The sequence below is a fragment of the Drosophila montana genome, unplaced genomic scaffold (assembly GCF_035044405.1).
Source record: "Drosophila montana isolate Dmon_TW-CO22-7 unplaced genomic scaffold, ASM3504440v1 contig_402_1, whole genome shotgun sequence".
Taxonomy (NCBI): domain Eukaryota; kingdom Metazoa; phylum Arthropoda; class Insecta; order Diptera; family Drosophilidae; genus Drosophila; species Drosophila montana.
In genome coordinates this window covers 2,563,643-2,588,715 of record NW_026998739.1, presented here as the reverse complement: position 1 = coordinate 2,588,715, position 25,073 = coordinate 2,563,643, and the positions used below count along the sequence as shown (strand labels likewise).

Sequence of the window (25,073 nt, the reverse complement as noted above, 5' to 3'; positions counted from 1 at the left end):
TTTTTTTTAATTTATGAATTATATATACATATATATATATATATATGAGTATATATTAATATATAGTCAACGTTTTACTTTTATGGCAAGTAGCTTAGTAATATAATAGTTTCATTTAATATGTATATTTTATAAGACACCAAGTACTTTTGTATATTCTACAGGTTTACATATTTGTATATGCTTATTGATATTAAAAGGAGTATGATGAATCATATTGTGTTGTTACTGTATGAGTGTTTAAAATGATGACATTCTTAATGATACAGTTGAGTTGTAGCTACGAGAAGAGGATTACTCCATAGAGAAATAGTACCTCTAGCTCAGCTAAATGCTTGCAGATTTTTCAAGTACTTGTTCAATACTAACATTTGGTATTTGAAGATAAGGATAATTCTTGATATCCCAAAACCTAAGAGAACAATTTATTTATTCCCTAGCCACTCGACAGGAATCACGCTATCAATGTGATGATTTAAGAACTTTTTTTTAGCCCCTGGCAAAACGAGGGGAAATAAGCCAAAAGATCCTATGTATTCGTTATTTAAATTAAAAAACAAAGTTAAAATTGCCACACAATTTAAAAATGAACTAAAGCAACAGCTAAACAAGGAACATTCCGTGTATAAAACTTAAATAAGGCTATAAGGATTGAAAAATCACTGGACTACCACATAGACTACATACTACATATACATATACATTTATATGTATATATTATATTAGCTACTCAGTTATGTTTAGTATGTGGGGGAGGGTTCTAGCTAAGAATAGCGTAGACGTGATGCTTAATTTCATAAATACAATTATAAGAGATACTTACGTATTAAATATTATAAATTATTTGTGACTAACTCTAGGCTAAAATGATGTGGCTTATTAACATGGGGATAGTACTCCAAATTAACACATTATCAAATGACACGGTATACTTTCGCTCTGACTGTTACAGCATCAGATCCTCACACTCCATAGGCTCATCCTTGACGCGCAGCAGCCTGCTGCTCTCTATGGCAGATTCGTTGAGGAATATATTGCTGTCGTTGTGCTTTAAATGCAGCGTGGGCATGGCGTCCGGCAACAGATGACCCGGCTTAATGAAGCAATAGCTCTCAAAGTGTTTGCAGCAAATGTGCTTCGAGTTGTCCCACTTGGCGACTGGTTCGATTTTCAAATTGTAGCACCATTTGACTCGCTGATTGCGATGCTCGGGAAAGTCCTGCATGGGTAGCTGCACATCCTCCACACCGCAAATGAGACAGCTCATCGCTTTGGTGGGCAGGTGCACGGCACAAATATACTTGCCGGAGTGGCGCTGCTCATCCCGCAAATTAAGCGCCTGACACCACTGATGCAGCAGCTGGGGATCTGTGCGCAAAGTTGAAGAGTGATTAGACAAAGCAATGGCTTGTTGGCGTTTAATATTTACCGCTGGGAAACTTGTGCAGCTTAACATGTCCATCTGGTTGGCAATCCTTAATGCAGCAGCGTGGACTGGTCGCTGGTAGCTCGGATTCCTCGCTGTTTGGACCCAGATTGCGCGTGGGTACCGCATTGGACATAAGACGACGCACACCAATAAGTTGCGGATCAAAGTGACGACTACAGATGAGTTTTGTGTTGCGCTGGGACTCAAAGAAGCGCATGCCCGTCGCCTGCTCCCATTTGCGTATGGCGCTGATATTGTTAGGCAGCCGGAAAAGCTTGATGCCATCGCCGCGTGGCCTGCGGCAATAGGGCAAACAGCATTGCTTGATTTTCCAGGGTGGCAGCTGACCCGGCGGCAGTGGATCGCAGCGTGAGCGATACTCCCGCTTGATGTGTGGCTCAGCCGGCAATTCCTCAGCATTATCATTATCATCATACTCTTCGTCGTACTCCTCCAGTATGGGGTCCTCCAGCTCCGCATCATAGTCCTCGCCCTCACTGCCCGCTTCCACGTCGCTGCTGCGCTGCTGCACAAACTGCTGTTGGCTTTGCTCGTTCCTGTACAGATCCTGCGGAACATTGTCGCCCAGCTCTAGTGTGGGTACCGCCCAAGGACGCAGCTTACGCAGGCGTATGCAGTGCGGCTCAAAATGTACACTACATATCATTGTCTTCCAAGGTCGCCGCTCGTCATATCTGATTCGTAAATTGTGCATCCAGCGATGCTGTAGCTGGCGCGAGCGTGGGAATTTATAGATGTGGACGCCATGCTGTGAACGCTGGCGCTGACAGTGCACCAGCGAGCACTTGTCGTAGCCAGACTTGACGGGATTATAGATGGTGCCCTTCTCCTGCTTAATGCTGGGCAGACGTAGCTGCAGCTGCAGCTGTTGCTGCGAATCTCTCCAACTGTTGGTGTAAATAAACTGATTGTCTTCCTGCTCGTCGTCGCCCTCGTGCAGCTGCAGCTCTGGTACCAGCATGCTCAGATCCTCCTGCTCCTGATCATACAGCTCCTGATCATCTTCCACTTGCTCCTGCTTCACTGGCAAGCTGTGGTCGGCGCTGCGCTTTTCCTTATCCAGGCGCAAGCTAATCGCCGCAAAGTCATTGCCAAAGAGCTGTTTGGGCGCCCGGGCGCCCAGTTTCAGTGTGGGCACGCTGCCATGCATCAGCCGCATGTTACCCAGGCAGATGGGCTCGAAGTGTGCACTGCAGATACGATAACGCCAGCGGTACTCCGGATCGAACGGCACCTGTGTATTGTGCTGCCACTTAGCGCACATGTCCGCTGAGTGTGGAAACTTGTGCAGCGTAAGATTTTCGCTGGTCAAATGATTGGAGCAGCCATCGATCTGACAGAATTTGCTGGACTTGCGCGGTGGTGCGGGGCAGGGCAAATGCAGATTCATATTATACTCCGTCGCGATATCGTGCGGTTCAGTGGGCACCACAGCGTCTGCTGTCGCCTCAGCCGGCTGATCCACACTCGTCTGCTCTGGCTGCACATTAAACTCATTGTCATAGATATTCCCTAGGCGGCGCGATCCCAGACGCAGCGTGGGCATGGCCCCACGTCTGATACGCGAACCATTAAAACACTCGGGTAGGAAATGCAAGCTGCAGATGCGAAAACGCCACGCAAAGTTGATGTCCACATTCACCTGGGTGTTGTGCATCCATTTTTCCATGGCATCCAGCGATGTGGGAAACTTGTGTAGCTTGAGACTGTCATTCACATCCAGAGTGGTCACATCGCAACCCCGCACGCTGCAGTGGCGCGCGCTGTAGGTGAATCCGTTGCCGACAATACAGGCGCTGCCCACTGTTGTCGTTGGGCCTAGTGGATTATGTGACAGGGTATCGGCATAGCCTATAATTGGTTTTGTGTCCATTTGCTCGTATGTGGTGCACTTCTCAACGTGACCCACTTCGAGCAGCACCTCTAGCGCTTGCTGCTGATCGTTGGCCTCGTACTCCTCATCCTCATATAGCTGTTCTGGCTGCTGCTTCGGCTCCAGCTTGACAATAGGGTGCAGCTCCTGCTTGACAATGGGCTCCGGCTCCAGCTTGACCACGGGCTCTAACAACTCCACTGCTTCGCTGCTACCTATTTGCTCATTCATGCGCTGCCACTCCTCCTCCGTGGGATTCTGATGCAACGGCGGCGCGTCTGGGTCACGTTCCGGCAACTCCAACGTCGGCATGCTCCACGGTTTTAGACGGCGAGTGGTCTCTGTTACGCAGATGGCCTCAAAGTGTCTGCTGCATACTTTATACATATAACGCTGCTGCTCGTAGAACACAAGCTGCATGTTGTCTAGCCACATCTGGAGTAGATCGCGACGCGTAGGCAGTGCGTGCAGGCGATAGTCATCGCGTGGTTTGAGTGTCCTGCAGCCACGCACCGCACAGCTAATAATCCGTATGCGGACGCTATTTCGCGCAACCTCGTAATTGGCGTCCAGCAGCTGCTCCTCTGATGAATGCTCTGGAAAATGGTTGACACTGTGTTCATAAAGCATGATCAAGTGCAGCGGGCAGAGCTTGAGCGGCTGCTGATTATGCTGCTCGAGACCCAGATACGACATCCACAAGTTACGCAGTGCCTCCTGCTGGGGCAGCTCATATGCGATTCTTTGATAGCTCTTCTGCAGCTCCATACACTGTGGATAGCAGCAGTCGTAGCTCATGGCTAATCGTTTGCCTTTAAGCTGCGGTGGCGGCAGCTCCGCGCTTTGATGTATATTGTCCAACTCATCGTGGCCCAGCTGCAGCGTGGGCATCGCGCCTAAATTTAGACGGCCATTCTCTATGCAGCTGGGCTCAAAATGTGCGCTGCATATCCGCATGCCCTGCAGCTGCTCCTTGCTCGGCTCGAGGCGGAAATTTTGCAGCCATTTGTCCAATACCCCCTTAATCCTGGGCACTCCGAATAGCTCCACATTATCCACATCCTTGGACCGGCCACAGCTGGGCACAAAGCATACATTCACTTCCTCCTCCCACTTTGCCGGATTGGGCAACAAATCGAACTCATCATCATGGCCCAAATGAAGTGTAGGTCGTGCACCCGGACGCAGCTTGTACGCACTGAAACAGTGCGTCTCGAAGTGACGCTCACACACGTGCACCTCCTGGCCGCTTATGGACGCAGCATCGATGCGCAGATTGTAACACCAGTCGTCCAGCTGTGAGGCACGCTTGGGCACTTTGAAAAAACGACAACGTGCTGCATCCTTCTCCCTAACGCAGCCATTGACCAAGCAGCGCAACTCATGGACAGGTCGGCTTAGTTCCAGTGTGGGCACCGCGTCTTCCTTCAGCTCCCCGGTATCAGGGTCAAAGCAGTCTGGTGTAAAATGTGACTGGCAGACCTGAAAGAGATGAGATTTGTGAGCAAAAACGGAGAGAAAAATTGACATCGAAAGAGGTGGATATGGCTTTATCGACTCGGAGAAGTCTTTTTTACATGACAAGTGTCTGCGCTCACCTGAAATCCATCGCAGCTGGCCTGCATGGAGCGATGCTTGCAGTTGGCCGCCCACCTGCGTATGGTGGGCCGATCTGTGGGGTAGGCATAGAGACGAACCTGCTCGCTGCGCTGTTGGAAGCAGGTGAGCACCGAGCAGTAATTGGCCCAGATGTATTGCAGCGCCTGCTTGTTCTCCTGGCTGTCGGCAATATTGCCATTGTGCTTGGCATTCGGAATGATGTGGCCCTGATGGCCCAGACTTAGGGTAGGCACTGCCCAACTTTGTAGCTGCTTCTTGCAAATCGCCTCCGCCGCGAAGTGACGCTGGCAAACAAAGAGATTCTGCGTATCAACAAGCCGTGGCTGCTGTTGTGTGTTTACCAGCCATTTAAGCAGGGCCGTCTCGGCGCTGGGAAAGCGAAACAGACGCGTTAGGGCATTGGCCTGCTGGCCGCAGGTGGGAATGCAACAGGTGCGCAGTTTGCCGCGTGGACTGGGACTGGCACTGGGACTGACTGATAGGGTTAGCGGCAGCTCTGTCTTGATGCGCAGCGGCAACTCCAGCGGTACAGACTCGGTTACCGGCATGGCATCCGAGCTATCCAACATGGTATTCTGATATATATCCGCATCGTTATGGTTGAGATGCAGCGTAGGCACCGCCCACAGCTTAGGACGTACTGCACCCAGACATTGAGGCTCAAAGTGCCGCATGCAGATGCGATACATGTAATGGCGCTCCGGATCATACTTAATTTTGGTATTGTGCACCCACTGGGCGCAGGTTTGCGGGCACACGGGCAGCTTGGTGAGACGCACATTGTCCGTGTATTTGGAATAGCAACCGGGCACAGCACAGCGCAGTTTCATGGCCATGCTGGAGCTGGATATTTGCTCGTAGCTTTCCTGCAGTTGGTGCAGCACAGACTCAGGGAGATCCGCAGGTAGCGGCACCTGTTCAAACAGCTGCATATAATGCATGACGCAGAGCTGGGCAACGCTAGCCAGCTGCGGCGGCGACAGTTGCAGCCACTGCAGCCAGGCCTGCTGCACCTGCGGATGCTCGGGCAGAGCAAAGCAGCGATATAGATTGAGCCGTGCACACGGACAGCTAGGCACCAGGCAGCCACTGGATAAAGCCGAGCTGCCATTGCGATAAATGTTGTTAGCCGCGTGGCCCAGCTTCAGCGTAGGCAGCGTCGCCTGTGGCTCAAAGTGCTCCTCGCAAAGAAACGCGTATCTGGTGTCTATGTGCGCCGGCAACTTCAGATTGTGCAACCACTTGCGCAGCAGCAGTCGTTCCTTGGGCAGTCGCTTCAATTGAACGCCATGCAGCTCCGGCTCCTTGCCACAGCTGGGGAGGCAACAGCGTCGTTTAGTCGTCGCCGGATCCGGAGGCATCGTCAGCAGCTTCCTTTTGCGGCAGTGTTTCAGGCTCCAAAGCCGAAAAACCGAATGCTGCGGCTGTGCATCGTATATGCTCAAGGATTGGCCATTGCAGCTATAGCTCAACGGCGTGGCATGACCCAGATTCACTGTCGGCACGGCATTCTGCTTTAGCTTGCGTGTGCCTAGCACCTCCGACTCGAAATGTTCGATGCACACGCGTCCCACACAATCGACGAGGTCCAGCTGCAGATTGGAGCTCCATTTAAGCAGCTGCTGCTGATCTTTGGGAAAGCCAAAAGTACTCAGCTGATGACTTGGGGTGCGCTCCTTGCGGCAATGTTTCAAGCAACAAATGGGCGTCACATTATTCACCGCCTTTTCGCGGCGTGGCGGCAGCTGTATTGGAACTGTGTCTGGCAGCAGCAGCTCATCATCATTGCCAGGTATATCTTCATCATCATCATCATCATCATCATCATCGTCATCATCATCATCAGCTTCGAGATTATAATTGTCAGCGGAATTGTCATCGCTGTGCTGTTCGGCAAAGGTTTCCACTAGCTCTAGGGGATCAAAAAAGCCATGATCCTGCAGCTCTTCTTCCTCCTCATCCTGCTCCTGCTCCATATCATCATCAGGATCTTCCACCTTCGGCTGCTGCTCGCCCTCTTCATCCTCATCATCATTTTCTAACTCCGGCTCTGGGGTTTCCTTCTCCTGCTTCTCAATTTTTATCTTGCCCAGCGACTCCAAGCTGCCCGCCTCCTCCTCCTCTTCCTCCTCCTGCTGCATCCCTACTTTAATGGCCTCATTGTCAAAGACTACGCCCTCATCATGGCCTAGCTTCAGCGTGGGCACTGCGCCCGTCTTTAACTTCAGCTTGCCGCGCACCATGGGCTCAAAGTGATCCGCACAGATGCGTCCGCGACATTGATCCGGCGCCAGACGCAGATTCACGCGCCATTTCTCGAGCAGCTCCTCGTTGCGCGGATAGCGGTAGGTGCGCAAATCATTGTCAATGCTTCGTCGTTTACGACAGTGCGCCAGCGCACAGGTGGGCGTAAAGAAGCCCGGTATATTCTTTGGATTCTCATATATGTTTTGTTCCTGGTGGCCCAGCTGCTGTGTGGGTATGGCCCAGCCACGCAGCTGTTTGCCATCGATGCAGCGTCGATTGAAGTGAGCGCTGCAAACACGCGTTGTCCTGTCCACATCGGCGGCGCTAAGGCGGAGATTGTGGCGCCACTTGGTCTGCTGTTGCTTGCCAGTGGGAAAGGGAAACAGGCGAGCACCATGCTCCAGCCGGCTGCGACCGCAGCTGGCCACACAGCACTTCAAGTCCAACACAGATTTCTTGATCTTCACCTGGAAATTAAAGTCGAAATGAATTGGTTTTAAGTAGCTAATCTTTAAGAGCCGTCTGCTTACCTGTGTTGTGTTTGTATCCGTGGCCTCTGACATGGTTATATCCGGCTTGATGTCCTCGTCCAGCTCCTGCTTGATGCTCAGTCGCTGATTCTCATGCACGCGTCGCGGGCGTCCAAACAAGTTGCTCTGCAGCTCCTCGGGATTGACCTGAAACAGATCTTCGGTCTCTTCATGGCCCAGCTCCAGCGTGGGTATGGATCCAATATTGAGACGCGTCTTGCCAATACAAATGTCCTCAAAGTGCGCATTACAAATCTTGTAGCGCTCGCGCTCCTTGAAGTTGAGATGGTCCAGCCGCAGATTGTGCCGCCAGCGCTGGAAGAGCGATGGGTCCTTGGGAAAGCTATTCATTTGCGCCTCATCAAATTTGCGCGTTTTGCCGCAGGTGGGCACACAGCACTTGAACACAGGATCACCATAGCGTTCCTCCGGCTTGGGATTGGGTATCAGCTCGATCTGGCTATCATCGTGCCCCAGAACCAAAGTGGGTATGGCCCACTTGTACAGATGCTTGGGCCCAATGCAGTCCGGCTCGAAGTGCCTATTGCAGATACGCATGCCATAGCAGTCAACGGGATTCATTTTGAGATTGTTGCACCACTTCCAGAGCAGATCCTCGTCGTCGTTGGGAAAGCGGAAGAGACGCACATCTGGCTGCTCCTTGGACGCATCGCAGCCCTCTACGGTGCAGTGCTCCTCGACAAACGACTGCGCCTCATTGGGATAAATATCGTCATCCTGATGGCCCAGCTCCAGCGTTGGAATTGCGCCTGTGCTCAGACGCTTGCCGTTGAACGAGTGCGCCTCAAAGTGCAGCGAGCAGATGCGATACTGTTGCCGCATGGCGCCTCTCGGTAGCATGCGAAGATTGTGCATCCACTTGCGCAACTGGGTGCGACTGTGCGGCAGCCGGAAGAGCTGTACGCCCTGTGCCCGTTGGCGACGGCAGCTCTCCACAATGCAGACGCGCTGCCAACACAGCTTGTTAGCCCTCACCTTGGCTGGGTTTTGGTAAATCTTGTAGCCCGGTGGAGTATTGAGATCCAGCGTAGGCACCGCCAACGGCACCGGGCATTTCTTGCTCAGCACATTCGGCTCAAAGTGGGCGGAGCATAAACGCCTTTGGGCGCTGCCGACCAGCGGCACTTGTAGATTATGCGCCCATTTAGCCAACGTTGTGCGATTGACCTTGGGGAAGCGATACAGCTGGACATTGTGCAGAGCGCGCACCTTGCGACAGTGCGGCAGGCAACACCGTGGCACCCAAGAGGGCTTCATCGTGGCTCCGTCAGCGCCAGCGCTGCGAGCGGCGGCTCTGTCCGCGTTGAGATGCGTGCGACGCTTGTAGAGCATCTGGTGTTCGGGATTCTCGAAGAGATTCTCAATGTTGCTGGCCAAATTGAGGGTGGGTATGGCCCAGGGTCGCATGCGTTTGCCAATGCAGTGGGATTCAAAGTGCAGATTACAGATTCGCATGCTAGTAAGCTGGGCAATGTCCAGCTGCAGATTGTGCGCCCATTTGGCAAGCACCTGCGATTCTTCGGGCGGACGATAGAGCTTGATGTCATCTACGCTAGGATTACGCCTACAGGTCTCCACACAGCATTCACCCTGCTCTTCGCCATTGTTGGGCGCACTGGGACGCGCATAGGACTCGGCCACCTGCTCGGGCGTCGGCAGCGGGTAGGCAATATTCTCGTGGCCTAGCACAAGCGTGGGCACTGCCCACTTCTCCAGTCGCTTGTTGCGCAGACAACGATCCTCGAAGTGCACCTCGCAGATGGCATCATTGAAAAGTTTGGTGCCATCCGGCACGGGTCGCTGCAGGTTGGCGCACCACTTGGTCAGCAGGGCGATATTGCTGGGGAAACGATGCAGATTGGCATGATCCCGATCTCGATTGCGCTTGCAAACGGCAACGCAACAGGTTTCACGTATGTTCAGCTTCTTAATCACATCTGGATTACGATGAATGTCCTCGTCATCGTGGCCCAGATGCAGTGTGGGCACCGCAAACGGTCGCATACAACCGCCAATGCAGTAGGGTTCAAAGTGTAGACTGCATATCCTCATGCCCTTGTGCATCTTGTCCTCGGGTATCTTCAGATTGTGGCACCATTTACGCATCTGCTCTGGCCGTCTGGGTATTGTATGGAATGTGATGTTCTCATTGTTGTGCCGTTTGCTCTCGCAGCTGGGAACACAGCACACGTCCATGCTGTCGCTGACATTCAGGCCAGAGGATGAAGCGCTCATGCCCATGTAGGATGCACTCAGCTCTGGATCCACATAGTGCGAGGCCGAGCTGGCCGACGATGATGTGGATGCAGCGGAATGCCGCTGATATTTATGATGTACATGTTGTTGCAGTTGCTGTTGATGCTGCTGCAGCTGATGCTGCTGCAATTGCTGCTGATGATTTTGGGTGGGCGTAGAGGGCGTCGGTGGTGGCCATAGTTCGTTCTCGTAGATGTTGAAGGTGTCATTGTGGCCCAGATGCAGTGTGGGCACAGCGCCTGGTGATAGTTTGCGCAATCCGAGGGCTTCCTTAATGAAGTGAGCGCTGCAAATTTTGTGGTTTTTGCCGCGATAGACAGCCGGATCGAGGCGCAGATTATAGCACCAGCGTCGCAACAGTACTTCATCTCTGGGAAAGCGATACAATGACATGTTAAAGTCCGAGGAGCGACTGCGACGGCAAAAGTTAAGGCAGCAGCGTTTCTCTTCCACATACAGGTTCTTGGGATTGTCGTGAATCTTGCCGTACTGGGCGCCCAGATGTAGAGTGGGCACAGCCCAGGGCTTCAGCCGGAACTTGCCAATGCAGCGCTCCTCGAAATGGCGACTGCAAAAATGACGCGGCTCCTTGGCCTGGACGGGTAAACGTGCATTCTGGCACCACTTGATCAGGCTCTTGATGTCCTTGGGAAAATTATAAAACTTGAGATTGCTCTCGCCGCGTTGGCTGGTGCAGTTGGGCATGCTGCAGCGCGCCACCTCGCCGGTGGTGAAGGTGTTAGTCAGCTCGCGATTCTGATACAGATTGGCTACATCATCGTGACCCAGGTTGAATGTGGGCACCGCCCAATAACACAACGAATAACGATTGATGCATCGCTTAGGAAAATGCATACTGCAGATACGAAAGCTGGCATAGCTTGAGGCCGGAATATGGAACATTTTGAGATTGTGCAGCCACTGATGCAGATACTTTTCATCCTTGGGAAACGTAAAGAACTGCAGCGTGGGACTGGTGCTTTTGCGCACACCGCACAGCGGCACACAGCACAGCGCATCCTCCGATTCGTCCAGCGTGGAGGAGTGTGCCTGCGGACCACCAATTGCTGCGCTGCCACCATGCAACGAATTATCGCTGCCGTAGGCATTATTATAACTACTCTCGTGCAGACTGTAACCAGACTCGCTAGTGGAGTTGCTATAGCTGCGCTCCAACTTGACATTAGCCTCGCTCTTCAGCGTTGAGGCGTACAGAGCGGCACCATCCGCATTCGCCTGGCGCTGCTGCAGCAAGGAACTAAGGGCCGCCGTTGCAGGCAAGGCATTTGTCTTGTGGTGCGGTGGTGTCACTAAAAAGAGCGTGTAGTTTAGCAGATGCTTAAAATGTATACTTACGGCTAAAAAAAATAGGGTTAAACTCACTTTCTATGGTGCCCATGTGGCAGTCCTGCAGTTTGTAGTTGCCTTGCTGCTGCTGGGGGTGTTGCTGCTGTGGATGTTGTTGTTGTTGTTGCTGCTGCTGTTGCTGATGAGCTGCTGGATAATACTTGCCACAAAAGTAGGGCGCCGCCAGTCGATGCTCGTGCAACTCTAGTGCCGTTTGATACCACAAGCGGCAAATAGGGCAATCGTAACGCTGCTGAAACTTATGCTGCGGCAGATGAGCATAAAGCTGTTCCCGCGTTGAAAACGTTACAGAGCACATCTGCAAAATCAAAGACAATTAATTCAGGTTTGATTAAATGGACCCCCTATACACCCATTCATACATTGCACACAAAGCTATCGTATTCATGCTGCATGTACTCATGCGCCTCGCATTCGGCAATGTTGTCGAAGTGCTTGCCACAGTATTTGTGGCAAAAGAACTTGTCCACGCGATGCAACTGCTTGTGCTTCTGCAGCTCCTCAGCGCCCATGAAGGACATAGGGCAGATGTTGCATTTAAAGTCATACTCGTGTATGCTGCAGCTGCTCTCGGCCACATGACGCACATAGACCTGCTTCTTGAAGAAGACCTCCTTGCAGCGTTGGCAAATGGGCAGACTTTCCGCAGAGCGATCAGTTTGCAGCTTGCGGCGCGGATAGCTGAGCGGGTTCTATTAAAATATAAATAAATATTATATTGTTTACATGGGAATAGGTCAAAAGTATACCTTTTGACTCCCATAACCCTCGTCCTTAACCGTTAGCTCAACCTTGGGACTTAGCATGTCGTCGCCAAACTCGGGAAATTTACTAAAATCGGCAAAGGGCGTATTGTCATCGATATAGTTGGACTTGAACGCATGTTCGTCAATGGGTTCCGCTGCCAAGAAGAAAATTAATATATAAAATGTTGATTAATATGCAATAGAATTTATCTCAGCTCTTTATCGAACCAATTTCACTATTGCTGACTTTGCACTCTAATGAAATTAATGTTAAATTTAGAAATCTATTTTCATAGCCTTATCGACACAAATTTTATTTGCAAATTTGTTTTTATACGAGTTGCACAAAAAATAATCTCTTATTTTCAATACCTGTCTATAAATATTATTTTCAAGAAAATTTAGAATTCATTATATTTTGTTATTTTTTTTTTAATGGTTTTATTGCCTATTATAAATGGAAAATATAAAAAAAAAATGCACAGAAATTTAGAGAACATCATAAAACTAATAAAATATACAAAACGAAGGCATATTAAAATTGTTTATCTTAAATTTCTTATTAGGAATTCAACATGGAAAATGATTGCGAAGAAAAATTCACTAAGAAAAACAAGATTATCATGTCATCGAAATCATAAATCATATTAGAAAATATAAATCTAAATTTATTAAAAAAAAAAAATTTGATTTTGGCAAATATATAGTGCTAAAAATAGTACAATACCAGATGTAAAATAAATGTTGTAGACTACATTAAGATTTAAAAATGGCAATTCATTTAATTATAATTAATTTTTAAAAAATTTAAGAGTCGCATTTTTAGATTACCGCACAGAAATACACGGAATCATTGTGGAAAGCAACGAAATAAAACGAAAGTATCTTCTTGGGAACTTTAGTTATTTTCCAGTTTCTATGGCTTACACATACAAACATATTGTTCAATTGTTTTCAGTTGTTCTCGCTGCTTTGATAAGCATGAAAACAGAGATAACACGAGCAGAGTGATTTTCTTTTTGCTTTCTTATATACACACATAAATCTATAGTATGTACAATATTTCTTAATTTTCCGCAAGCGCTATTGAAGGAAACGCAAAAACAATTTTCTTTCTTTTTGATTATAATAGTTATTGTATCATCAAATTGCGTGCGCTGGATGTTATATATTTATTATATATGTATGTATGCCCCGCCCTAATGGCTATGAAAGAGTATTCTCTGCATACATAAGGTTATAATCTATTTAGGAACGTACAGTTACATAAGATTCGAGACTTGAAAGTGAGAACCGTCAAACACACAAACGCACACACACAATCTAAAATCCATCAATAACTGGATGTGTGTATGTGTACATAAGCTTTAAGGTTATAGCCGGTAATATAAAGCATCTATATGAGAATATATATGTATTATATATTTATAATGGTACATACAATATACATTTATCAAATAGATACATACACACGGACAGACAAAACGCACTCAGAAACAGAGATACAGATACAGAACGTAGACGAACTGAAAAACCGAAAACTGAAAACCGAAAACCTAGCGAACCCAGCGAAAACCAACCGAACGAAACAAGCGCAAAAAACCTCAGCGTAACTCAACTCTGTAACAAAACGTTTTATTGATTCGGCGACGCCAAAAACGGAGCTGAAATTATGGCTACTTACGCTATAGGAAAAATATAGGCGCCCAAGTAACAGTAACTGTGTGCGCTCTCGCGCTCACTCACCTACACTCTCGGTCTTGTTTTTGTTACGCTCTGCGTGATTGTGTGCGTCTGTACCAATTAAAGATGGGGAGTGCCTAATATTTCCAACTGGACACGAGCACGAACACACAATTTAGTAACACGCACGGCCAAAATGATCAACACACCATTGAACAGTTGTTCATATTAAAACCCAATTTATTATATAGGAATCTTTACTTTACTTTACTTTACAGATCCACGGGACGTACCACTTTCTTTTTATATTAAAATTTCTTTATATGACTTCTAGTATATGCGAGAAATAGCTAAATGCTATAATTAGTAAAAGTGACGTTAATAATCAAAGAGCCTCTTGTTTTGTGAAATTGATTAATTTTGTTAAAATACTCAAACTTCTCTATTATACAAATAATGTAAGAGCACAACAAAATAAATAAACAAAATATTTTCACATAAACCCAAATTTGCGCCGTGCGAAAAATTTGCGACACGTGCCCATCTCCACGCCCTACTCTACTACAAATTGCTTATTACTGTTAGTTTTTGTATGAGCGCGTGTAAGTTTCAGTATGGGTATCGATATCCCTAAAGCTCGATACTTACATTTTATTATCATTTCACCGCTAGCATCGAGCGTGTGACGATTGACGGCAGGCGCTGGTGGCGGTGCCATTGGATTCTGGAAATGTTGTTGTTGTTGCTGCTGCTGTTGATGTTGTTGATGGCGTTGTCTATCATCCGGCAGTTCCAATGGTTCGCTCTTGATATAAGGATAGGAGCCATGCATTAAACTGTGCGGCATATACGAGCGTTGACTGAGCTGTTGCTGCTGCTGTTGTTGTTGTTGTTGGTATTGCAGCAGCTGGTTGTGCGCATAGGCCACAGTATTGGCCTCAAGGTTATAGCCCACCCCAGCCCCAGCAGTAGGAGCAGCGCCATAATAGTGCGCGCCAGCAGCGCCCGTGCCGTATGCATTCATAATATTGTTGTTGTTATTATTGTTGTTATTCTTGCAGGGCGCCGCATAAGCAGCGGCGGCTTGCGGTTGGTGGGGCGGGTAGGAAGCAACATGTGAGTACCAACTGTGCTGCTGTTGTATTTGTTTATGCTGCGAATGCTGCTGCTGCTGCTGGAGGTGGTGGTGTTGTTGTTGTTGTTGTTGCTGGTGGTGGTGGTGCTGCTGCTGATAGTAGTGATGATGCTGATGCGAATGCGGTTGATTGTTGTGTTGTGACATTACGGGAGAGATAATCTCAATTTGATTTTGGCAAAAATTTTTACCGTTGCAATTGGTTATTAGAAAAACACCCGCAGTGCACTGTTCTATCTCTCTCGCTCGCGCGCGCTGTCTTTTTCATTTGGCGTCGTCTTTTATATACCAGTTTTTCAGTGTTCTGCTCCCCTTTGAAGATGTGTGCGTTTGTGTGTGTGTGTATGTATCGAAATGTCAATTATATTCATTACGAGCTGAATTTAATTAAGACGACGCTTGCAATCCAACTGGACACATTTTCAACTAGTTTGCACGTGAATACCAATTGGAATTTGTTTCACTAGGAGCGAGCAATATAATTTTCAACATTTTTTTTTCGCTTCGATGTTTTAGCGCGACGCGACACAACAAACTCCTGCGTGCGTGCATGTGCGTACATGTACGCGTGTTTGTGTAGTGTGGTTGCTTAGTGATGTGATATCGCCTGGTGGCGCAGTAATATGCGATGTTTTATTTCGCGCAGTGTTATCGATAAGAAAGCATCGTTTAATGGGTTAAAAAGTAATCAGAGCATATCTTATTTGAATTTGCAAATTCCAATAAGAACGAAATGTAAAACATGTTCTAATTAAGATTTTTCATTTAAACATAATCTGTTGCTTTTATTAAGTTATTTTCGGACCAATTACGCCTACTCGCTGCTGCAGCTGCTCTTTCAGCTGCTGATTGTCTGCTACCAGATGCTGTTCCGCCAGCTCGTCTAGCGTTTCGCGCAGCTGTTGCTTTACTTGCGTTATGCGCGCCGAGTTCTTGGCTGATATGGGCAGAATGTGCTCGAATTTAAGAACTCTGCTAGGGCGCAGTTCCTCAGGACACGCGGCTAGACCGCTGGATAGATCTTTAATGCTTGGCTTTAGATTTTTTAGGAGCTGCTGGGCGCCCTCCTTGTCCATTTTGTTGAGCAGCAGTACGCAGGGCTTCTCCAGCAGCGTAGGATCGTACAGCTCTAGTTCCTTGTTCAGCGCATAAATGTTGCTTAGACAGTCCCGATGCAGATGCCGCGGACTCAGCTGAAAGCCAAATATATCCACCATGAATAGCAGCAAACGTGTGCGTTCAATGTGCTTTAAAAACTTGTGGCCCATTCCAAAGTTGGCATGGGCGCCTTCTATCAGACCTGGCAGATCCGCGATGCTAATGGAGCGCAGATCGCTGTATTCAACGGTGCCAATTTGCGGGCGTATTGTGGTAACTGCAGGGCGAAACAAGATGTTAAAAGTGAAATGTAGCTGCGGGAATATCATTGCTTACACGGATAGGCGGCAATCTTGGGCTTGGCATTAGAAATGGCTTTTAGCAGCGTGCTCTTGCCGGCATTGGGAAAACCCACCAGACCGACATCCGCTATCAGCTTGAGATCCAGATGCACTGTGCGACTCTCGCCAGGCCGTCCTAGGAAATTGTTGCCCGTGCAGCCACCCGTGCCGCCGCCTGCCACAATGCAGCTGGCCTGGTGCTCATTTAGATCGGCCAGCAGCTTTTGCTGCTCATCGTACACCTGCACACCCAGCGGCACCTCAATGCGTTGATCCACGCCGCGTCGTCCAAAGATGCTAACTTTGCTGCTATCTTCGCCGCTGGTGGCCTGCACGCGTTTATCCTTTAGGTTCTGTTCCAGCTTGCGCAACGTTAGCCCTTCCTTAGCCACAAAGTAGACACAGCCGCCCTGGCCACCGACGCCGCCGTATTTTGGTAAACCATTGCCGCCATGGCCACCGCGCACCGTCAAACGCAACGTGTCCAGGAAATTGGAACGAAAGTGGGCGCGCGCAGGCTGCAGTGGTTGCTTTATAATTCAATTATAATATTAGTTTATTTATATACTTACCAATTTTGTGGATTTTAATAGGAATTTAAATAACTGCACCATCGTGGAACAGCTGAGCGGTCACAGGGTCAGTATGCTGCTCACTGATTATGCGAGCAATGGATAGGACATCAAGGCTAATTTTATGAGACATAGTGCTATGTAAAATACTAAAATCTAACTTATCAATAAAAAATTATTATTTCTACGCCGTTAAATAGTAATATATAATATTTTGATACACCTAATTCCATTTAAATCGAATTCATTTTGAGGAGCAACTGCAGTCGATAGACATTTCATTAATTTATCGATATAAACAGCTGATTTGAGCACGTGCACTTTCGTGTTTAGTTGTTTGTAAGTTCTACTTCCATTTGCCGATTGAACCTAATCACTCATTTAATTTTTTTTTAAGAGTTGTGCATTTCTGATATATTATATTGTAGAGTTAATTAATTAATTTGTTTATGTATGCTATATTCTATTCAATGCCATATAGCATTTAATATAACTCATTTATTTGTAATAAGTTGAACATATGACTCAATAAGTTCATTAGTTCATTCAATTGCATTTCTTCTGAACAGAACAACGCATCTCTAGTTTGCTGTTCTAAAACGTTTCTCTTTCATTTTTTAGTACATACACACGCTGCGAGATGGAGCCGGGTATTTGCTACATTAAGCCAGAGTGGGTCTTGTTATCTGAAATTTGCACGGCGTTTATAAAGCTTAAATTTTTAATTTATATAGATATTTGTTAGCCGAAGCTAATAATGGTCCCAACAGCGAAGTGAACGTGTCGGTCGATGGAGAATCAAACAAGAGAAAACACGCGGAGGATGCCGGCACTCCCAACGAATCTGGCAACAAGCGTGGCAATAAAAAGGAGCGCAAACGTGGCCAAAATAAGGTAAACATGCATGTAAACTATAATGTATAATTATACTTAACATTCTTCCTTTAGAACCGGCCTGTGTTTAAAGATGAGCGCTACTCCCATCTTTGCCACTCGCTGATAGATGGCGCCGGCGGCCCGCCATGTGCCGTGCTCAATTGCCGTTATGTGCACGATGTGGAAGCCTTTGTTGCCGCCAAAGGCGTCGACTTGGGCGATGTTTGCTATGTGTATGCCACAAAGGGCTATTGTGGGCGGGGTGTCACCTGTCGCTTTGCCAAGGCGCACACAGACGCACAGGGCAGGAATATGAAAGCGGAACACTATGATGAGCAGGCGGCGCAGACCACGTGCAATGGCATCAGCTCAGGTTGAACTTAAATTGAACTTCTTTTGTATATGTTTATAATCATAAATATCGTTAAACAGAACTGCAGGTGCGTCTGCGCAAGCACGACTACGATTTTAGTCGCACCAAGGAGCTGATAAAGCAGGCGGAAAAACTGCGGGATGAAAGAAAGCAGCAGGAACAGCAGAAAAAGGAAGAAGGACCAGCAGAGAAGTTAGCAGAAACACCAGAGGAGAGCACGCCCATTGGCAGTGCCATAGATGATAACCCAAATGGACGCGATGCTCAGCGCAAGCCTGTCATTGACTTCCGTGAGAAGCTGGTGTTATCCCCGCTGACCACAGTCGGCAATTTGCCATTTCGACGCATCTGCAAGGAGTTTGGCGCGGACATCACCTGTGGCGAAATGGCCTGCGCTGTGCCGCTGCTCAAGGGTCTGGGCCAGGAGTGGGCGCTGACCAAACGCCACGAGAGCGAAGACATCTTCGGCGTGCAAGTGTGCGGCAACAATCCCAATGTGATCACACAGGCGGCACAGGTGCTGCACGAAACGGCGCGCGTGGACTATATTGATCTGAACATTGGCTGTCCCATTGACCTCATCTATCAGCAGGGCGGCGGCAGTGCGCTAATGCGACGCACCAACATCCTGGAGCTGACCGTGCGCAGTTGTGCGGCCTTGTCCGACCGGCTGCCCTTTACGGTCAAAATGCGCACGGGCATTTATGCCGACAAGAGTGTGGCACACGAGCTGCTGCCGCTGGTGGAGCAGTGGGGCGCTGCGGCGGTAACGTTGCATGGAAGATCGCGCGAGCAGCGCTACACGCGGCAGGCCAACTGGACGTACATTGAGCAGTGCGCAGCGCAGGCCAGGCACATGCCAGTCATTGGCAACGGCGACATAGTCAGCTACGAGGATTATGTGGAGCGACGTGCTCTGGCGCCGCACGTCAGCTCTGTGATGATTGGACGCGGTGCACTGATCAAGCCCTGGATATTCCAGGAGATCAAGCAGCAAAAGCCCTGGGCGCCCACATCCACGCAGCGCTTTGAACTGCTGCGTCGCTATTGCAACTATGGCCTGGAGCACTGGGGCTCCGATACCAAGGGCGTGGAGAACACGCGCCGCTTTCTGCTGGAGTGGCAGTCGTTCCTCTATCGCTACATACCCGAGGAACTGCAGCTGTCGCCGCCGCAGAAGATCAACGAAAGGCCACAAAAGTATCGCGGACGCGATGAAATGGAAACCCTTATGAGCTCTGGCAATTCCGCCGACTGGGTGAAGCTCAGCGAAATGCTGCTCGGCCCCGTGCCAGAGGGATTTAGCTTTGTGCCCAAGCACAAGGCGAATGCTTTTTAGCGAAAAGATGAGGCCCTAAGAAATTAAGTTTAATTGTTGAAGAATCCAAGTTTGGTATAGCTTGGATTTAGGCATAAAGTACTACAAAGGTTTAGCTGATAAGTTGTTAACTAATAGTTTTTTCTACTTGCAATTTATATATTATATATTATTGTCGGTTTAAAAAGTTATGTAATAAATGCATTACATATGCTATGTAACTCTTTACTCTTTAACTTTCTGCAAAATATCCGACAATAGGTCTCAAAAATTAAAATCTTAACTTATTTCTGATTTGTAAAAAGCGAGGTCAAAACTAAAACCTGACTGAGCATGTACGATTGGGTATCTCAGTTTTGTAGTCTCTATTAAACTTCAAAATATTATTTAGCCCACAAGATCAGAGTACGAATCTCAGGCTAGTCTATGGATCTATTGTCTGGATTAAAGGTCTTGAAAGTAATTACTATTTACAATTTAAATGGCAATTTTCCTTATCATTAGGGTAAACAAAATCCGGGTCCGAGCCCCAGTCTAAAAGTTGGCTATGTTGTAATATAATTAGCTGATAAGCAAGAGTAGCGAGTACTATTTATAATATTAGTTTCCCATCTTTAACTTATCTTCTCCATTATATCACTGAAAATTCTAAGGATCTTCCGACACCTATTCTAAATATTATTTGACATAGTTCCCATTCCACCCTAATCTGCCCTCGTATAGAGTATATAAAAAACATTATTTATTATCCAAATAGTATGAAACACACACATCACTTCAGGTAGCTGAGAGCCTCCTCGACATCAAGTTTGGAGCCCAAGAATATGGGGCTGCGTTCGTGTATCTTTTGTGGCACAATATCCAGTATGCTAATCTTGCCATCGCTGGCCAGGCCGCCGGCTAGGATCATGAGATAGGCCATGGGATTGCACTCGTAGAGCAGACGCAGCTTGCCATTGGGCGCGGCTTTGGTGGCCGGGTAGATGAAGATGCCGCCATATTTGATGGTGCGATGCACATCGGCCACCATGGAGCCGACATAGCGGGCACCGTATGGCTTGCCCTTGCTGGGATCCTTTTTGGCCGCAATGTAGTTATAGACACCCGCCTCCCAATCACTGGCATAGCCCTCATTGATGGAATAGATCTTACCCTTCTCGGGCACACGCATATTGGGATCGGTCAAAATAAACTCACCAATGGCAGGATCGTAGGTGAAGCCGTTGACACCGCTACCCAATCCCAAGACAATGGCTGTGGCGGAGCCGTAGAGCGCATAGCCAGCGGCCACCAGCTGATTACCCGGCTGCAGTGCATCCTGTACGGTAGGCACGCCCGTGCTCTTCTTGCGGTAGATGGCGAAAATGGAGCCAATCGAAACCAGGCAGTCAATGTTGGACGAACCATCCAGTGGATCAAAGCAAACAATATATTTGCCCTGCGAAAATGTAGAGCCAATTAATTGGTTCGAATCGTGTACAAAAAATTGCACTCACCTGTCGCTCGGTTTCCACCTCGATGACATTCTCATTCTCCTCGGAGACCATCAGGCAGGTGGTGTAGGAGGACTTCAGCATATTGATGAACAGCTCATTGGACAGCACATCCAATTTCTTGACCTCCTCACCCTGCACATTCACATCCCCCGCAATGCCGTGCAGCTTGGCAATGCCAGCCTTCCGCACAGCCGACGCAGTCGCCTTGATGGCCGTCTGTATGCAGTTCAGCAGCTGGGACAGATCTCCCGTTGCTTCTTTGAACCTGCGCTGCTCCTGCAGTACGAAGCGAGTGAGCGTCATCGCATTCGAGTCAAAGGCGGGTCCCTGTTGAGTCATTTTGGCTGTGAATTGCAACAGGCGGCGAGTTAGTCAAGGCTTCTAATAAATATTCAAGCTGAGCTATGACTAGTTGCGGCAATAATTACATCAAACGTTATTTTGTTTAAGAGTATGTTAGAAGAAACATATGTTAGGAGAAGAACTTAGCTACTCAGTTTGTCTTAAATATCTTTTGTTTTTTTTTGAGTAAGAATTATGTTCGGACATTTATATATATTTCGGACATATAAATACAGAAAAACTCTATTTTGCAGAGAATCGGACAAACAGGCAAGCAGACGTAGGGACATGACCCAGAACATTGTGCTTATCAAGAATATACATCTATATTTATGCGGACTGGGATATATTTAAGTCATCTTTATAGTATTACACTTAACCTGATCAAATTATATATTTTGAAGGACAAAAAAATATGCATACTATTCGTTATTTAATTATTAATTTTCTTAACTAATCAAAATATAATATTGAACTAATAGAAGCATATGAGAAACCATAAAAATATGTATATCTATATATATATATATATAGATAACATATGTATATAACAGATAACATATGTTATATCAAGATATTGCTCATTCCTCGTTTTCTATATATTATATACAAAATATTATAGATATAAATAAACAAAACATCAAATAAACATTTAGTACGCATAGTTTATATAATCGCGAAGCTTAGATTCTTAGTTAGTACTGGAGATAAGAGAATTGCATAGCTGAAATTATATTAGTATATGGAATTTTTTTTTGAACAATTTTTCTAATTAATTAGGCTATAAAATAGTTTTAGAGGGTTGCTTCAAGCGTTCAAAAACTGTGCAACATACATGGGGTCAACTATTTTTAGGTTAGTTCTGGGCTACTTCAAATATTAATTTTGGCATAGACAAAGGTTGGTTATTTGGGGATAGTGGATGCTGTGTGGGGAGGGGGGCAACTAGTTGGGCAAGTTATAAATTAAAACTTGTGGTGCAACTGGGGGGAAAACAGGCAATTGGCAGGCAGCAAAGAGCGCAGAGCGGAGAGCGGAGAGTGCAGGAAGGGGGAGCAGAAGCAGTGCAAGGCTTTGATTTTTCACTTACAATCACCGTTACTGGCCGCCATGGTTGGGTGTAATGTAGTGTATAAATTATGCGGTTCCTGTGGCTCCTTAAAAAACAACAATGACACAAATTAAAGGGCAATGTCAGCCAAAAAGTGTGAAGGTCAAACGACAGACAGCTCCACAGAGAAGCTTGAGTGGAAAATTATTATCAAAAACTTGTCAGTTCCTCTCCGGGTGAGAGTGTGTGTGTGCGTTTGTGTGCGTGTGTGTGTGAGTGTGGTTTGTTGGTTGTTTTGGCTAGCTGATAACCTGTTTGTTCTACTTGCTATTTAATTATATATACACATATGTATGCAGATATCGGTTGAAAAAGAGAAACCGGAACAAGCGAAAGTATATGTTATTATTTTTTTTGGCTATTTCTCAGAGCAGCGACACGTGCCTCTATTTTATTTTTGGCAATAGCGCTGAAAACACATGATTTGATTTAGATATGGCATATATCGTATATATATACGTGAGCTATCTATCTATAAGTGCCGCCCACTTGGCTATAACTTTGCTCGGACCCTCTCCGATGCCGGCACAACACATTTGTGGTGCTTCCTCGTGTATATATGCAGGTGTGCATACGTAAATAATGAAAACAATAGTACTTTCACTTACAGCGGCGGCAACGATAAACGTACTGATCAAAACAGACCACGGATGAACAGAGCAAGCAAAGGAGAACACCAACTGAACCGCAGTCGATGGCTGTACTGAAGAGACTGAGCGACACCGACGTTGACTTTCAGCTGGCAATGGGAACGGCGGCGACGTCGGCGGCGGCGAATGCAACGTCACAAATTCGTTGTGCCAGACGGGCATTAAAAATACAAGAAAATTATAATAAAAGTGGGTATGCGCGACGAAGAGATACCCTATATATCAAAGTATGAATCAAGCATGTATATAGGACAGTATGATAATATGGAAAATATTAACTGAGATATACCCTGTACAAATTAAAGAGCACTCTCAATAAAGTGTGTGCATAATAACGGGGTTTAAATAAGAGATATTAATATAGAATTAATCGATATACTTTGTATATATTTAAGTATACAATAAATAATGTCTATTTAGAAATAGACATATTACAAAATATGTATTGGGTCAGTCTTCATTGGGTAAACACCTAAGTACCTAATTGTCAAAGCGGGCATACCCTGCAAATTGCACACTATGCAATCAGAAACTAAATCCTTAATGCCATAGCTCAAGCATACGATTTATAATGTCGGTCTCTTAGGAATCAAAAAATACCAATGTAATATTTAGAAGCTTAGTTCAATTGCATAAAATATGTCTACAATATATATTATACATTTAAATGTTATTAAATAGAAAGCAGCAGCGGAAAATAAATATATTTTTAAATAGCTAGGCGACATTCAGTGCCAATGTCTGAGGCCTATTTGTCAAGCATGATATATTTCAATCTCCCAAACAGCTATATTTAGATCTAAGCTTTAACAATTCCTACGCACATTATAAAGTCTTTGGCTGACTATTTAAAACAACCAAACATTTTCAATATACCCAGCGGGCTACAATAAAATAGGGTATTAAATGCAGATAACATGTAAGTGTACGCCTAATCAGCAGGCATGTGTAAGAAGGAGAGCAAAGAACCAGAGAGAGAGAGAGAGTAAGACTAGGGGAAAGCATCGGGAGACATAAACAGAGCGAGACATGCCCCCACGCAGGCAACTTAAGCATATATATACATATGTACAATATGTATATATAGTATATATATGCAAGTATATGTGCATATATATATGCGTGTGCTGATTGAGCTAATGAGCAGAGTTGTCCGACTCGCAAAGGAGGGCGTGAATGAGCGCAATTGTCAGTTGTGGGAGAACTTGAGAGATACAGAAAAAGTGCGTGAAGTTGAAAGAAAATTGGCGTGCGGGCTTTCAATTTGAACACAACTGTTTTTAGTTTATTTATAAACACTTCTGTTATCAGTTAATATACGTAATAACTGTTAAACAGGGTGCCCGACAAAAAACCCGATTATATGCAGTGTAAAAATAAAAAATAATAAAATTAAATCAGAATTTCCTCGCAATTTACGTTAATAGTTTTTATAGTTAGTTTCTATAGTTAAAAAAATGAACACCCTGTATACACTTACCCAACGTAATTAGCCACAAATCTGTTTTTTTTCGCCGCCAGTTGATTTGTGTGGAGGCTCGACTCCGATATGAGGTTTTACCCAAACGCCGCCACTTTTGATAACACTCACATTGATTATTCGAAAATGCGACAGATAAGTGTACATATATCTGCTTATAATTATTATTATATATGTTTTTGGGTGTTTTTTTTTAAAGTACCTCCTTCGTTTCGTACGACCTTTAATTGTATTTTATATTTTTGCCTGATACAATCGTATTCTACTCTCGTTTTTAGTCAATATGTGACTGATTACGGCTAGTTTTTAAAAATAATAAAAATAGAAACACGCGCAACTTAGTAAGCTATTAAATTGATTAGGAAATATGTTTTTGTTTTTATAGAACTGCGCACTTTGAATCTTTGTATAAATATACAAAATTACGTTTAATATTAATTTAAATGTTATATTTGCTAAGCTCCCAATTTAGATAGTTATACAGATT

General features: G+C 46.2%; 4 protein-coding genes across 6 annotated transcripts; 1 reads left to right on the top strand and 3 right to left on the bottom strand.

Moving 5' to 3' along the window:
• Positions 1 to 94: 94 nt before the first annotated feature.
• Positions 95 to 15,502, bottom strand: LOC135439465 (uncharacterized). 2 transcript variants are annotated; one of them, XM_064698207.1, is made up of 8 exons: positions 14,443 to 15,502; positions 12,115 to 12,266; positions 11,728 to 12,057; positions 11,381 to 11,663; positions 7,721 to 11,307; positions 4,922 to 7,657; positions 1,430 to 4,805; positions 95 to 1,368 (listed from the first exon to the last, which is right to left on the bottom strand). In XM_064698207.1, exons 1-8 carry the CDS (start codon positions 15,074 to 15,076, stop codon positions 947 to 949), a joined length of 11,520 nt encoding a protein of 3,839 aa, XP_064554277.1. In that variant the 5' UTR covers positions 15,077 to 15,502; the 3' UTR covers positions 95 to 946. The 2 variants fall into 2 exon arrangements, with proteins under 2 accessions (XP_064554277.1, XP_064554278.1); XM_064698208.1 differs by lacking the exon at positions 14,443 to 15,502 and adding an exon at positions 13,858 to 13,974.
• Positions 15,503 to 15,680: 178 nt separating this feature from the next.
• LOC135439472 (GTP-binding protein 10 homolog) lies at positions 15,681 to 17,038 on the bottom strand. Its single transcript, XM_064698224.1, has 3 exons — positions 16,941 to 17,038; positions 16,364 to 16,886; positions 15,681 to 16,304 (listed from the first exon to the last, which is right to left on the bottom strand). The coding sequence occupies exons 1-3, from the start codon at positions 16,980 to 16,982 to the stop codon at positions 15,718 to 15,720; spliced, it is 1,152 nt and encodes a 383-aa protein (XP_064554294.1). The 5' UTR covers positions 16,983 to 17,038; the 3' UTR covers positions 15,681 to 15,717.
• Positions 17,039 to 17,561: 523 nt separating this feature from the next.
• Positions 17,562 to 19,653, top strand: Dus3 (Dihydrouridine synthase 3). The gene is made up of 4 exons (XM_064697908.1): positions 17,562 to 17,612; positions 17,675 to 17,834; positions 17,889 to 18,189; positions 18,249 to 19,653. The coding sequence occupies exons 1-4, from the start codon at positions 17,581 to 17,583 to the stop codon at positions 19,526 to 19,528; spliced, it is 1,773 nt and encodes a 590-aa protein (XP_064553978.1). The 5' UTR covers positions 17,562 to 17,580; the 3' UTR covers positions 19,529 to 19,653.
• A 574-nt stretch (positions 19,654 to 20,227) lies between these two features.
• On the bottom strand, positions 20,228 to 23,203 carry fbp (fructose-1,6-bisphosphatase). 2 transcript variants are annotated; one of them, XM_064697823.1, is made up of 4 exons: positions 23,065 to 23,147; positions 22,436 to 22,502; positions 21,004 to 21,347; positions 20,228 to 20,945 (listed from the first exon to the last, which is right to left on the bottom strand). In XM_064697823.1, the coding sequence occupies exons 2-4, from the start codon at positions 22,455 to 22,457 to the stop codon at positions 20,280 to 20,282; spliced, it is 1,032 nt and encodes a 343-aa protein (XP_064553893.1). In that variant the 5' UTR covers positions 22,458 to 22,502; positions 23,065 to 23,147; the 3' UTR covers positions 20,228 to 20,279. The 2 variants fall into 2 exon arrangements, with proteins under 2 accessions (XP_064553893.1, XP_064553894.1); XM_064697824.1 differs by lacking the exon at positions 22,436 to 22,502 and having other exon boundaries at positions 23,065 to 23,203.
• Between the last annotated feature and the right edge of the window lie 1,870 nt (positions 23,204 to 25,073).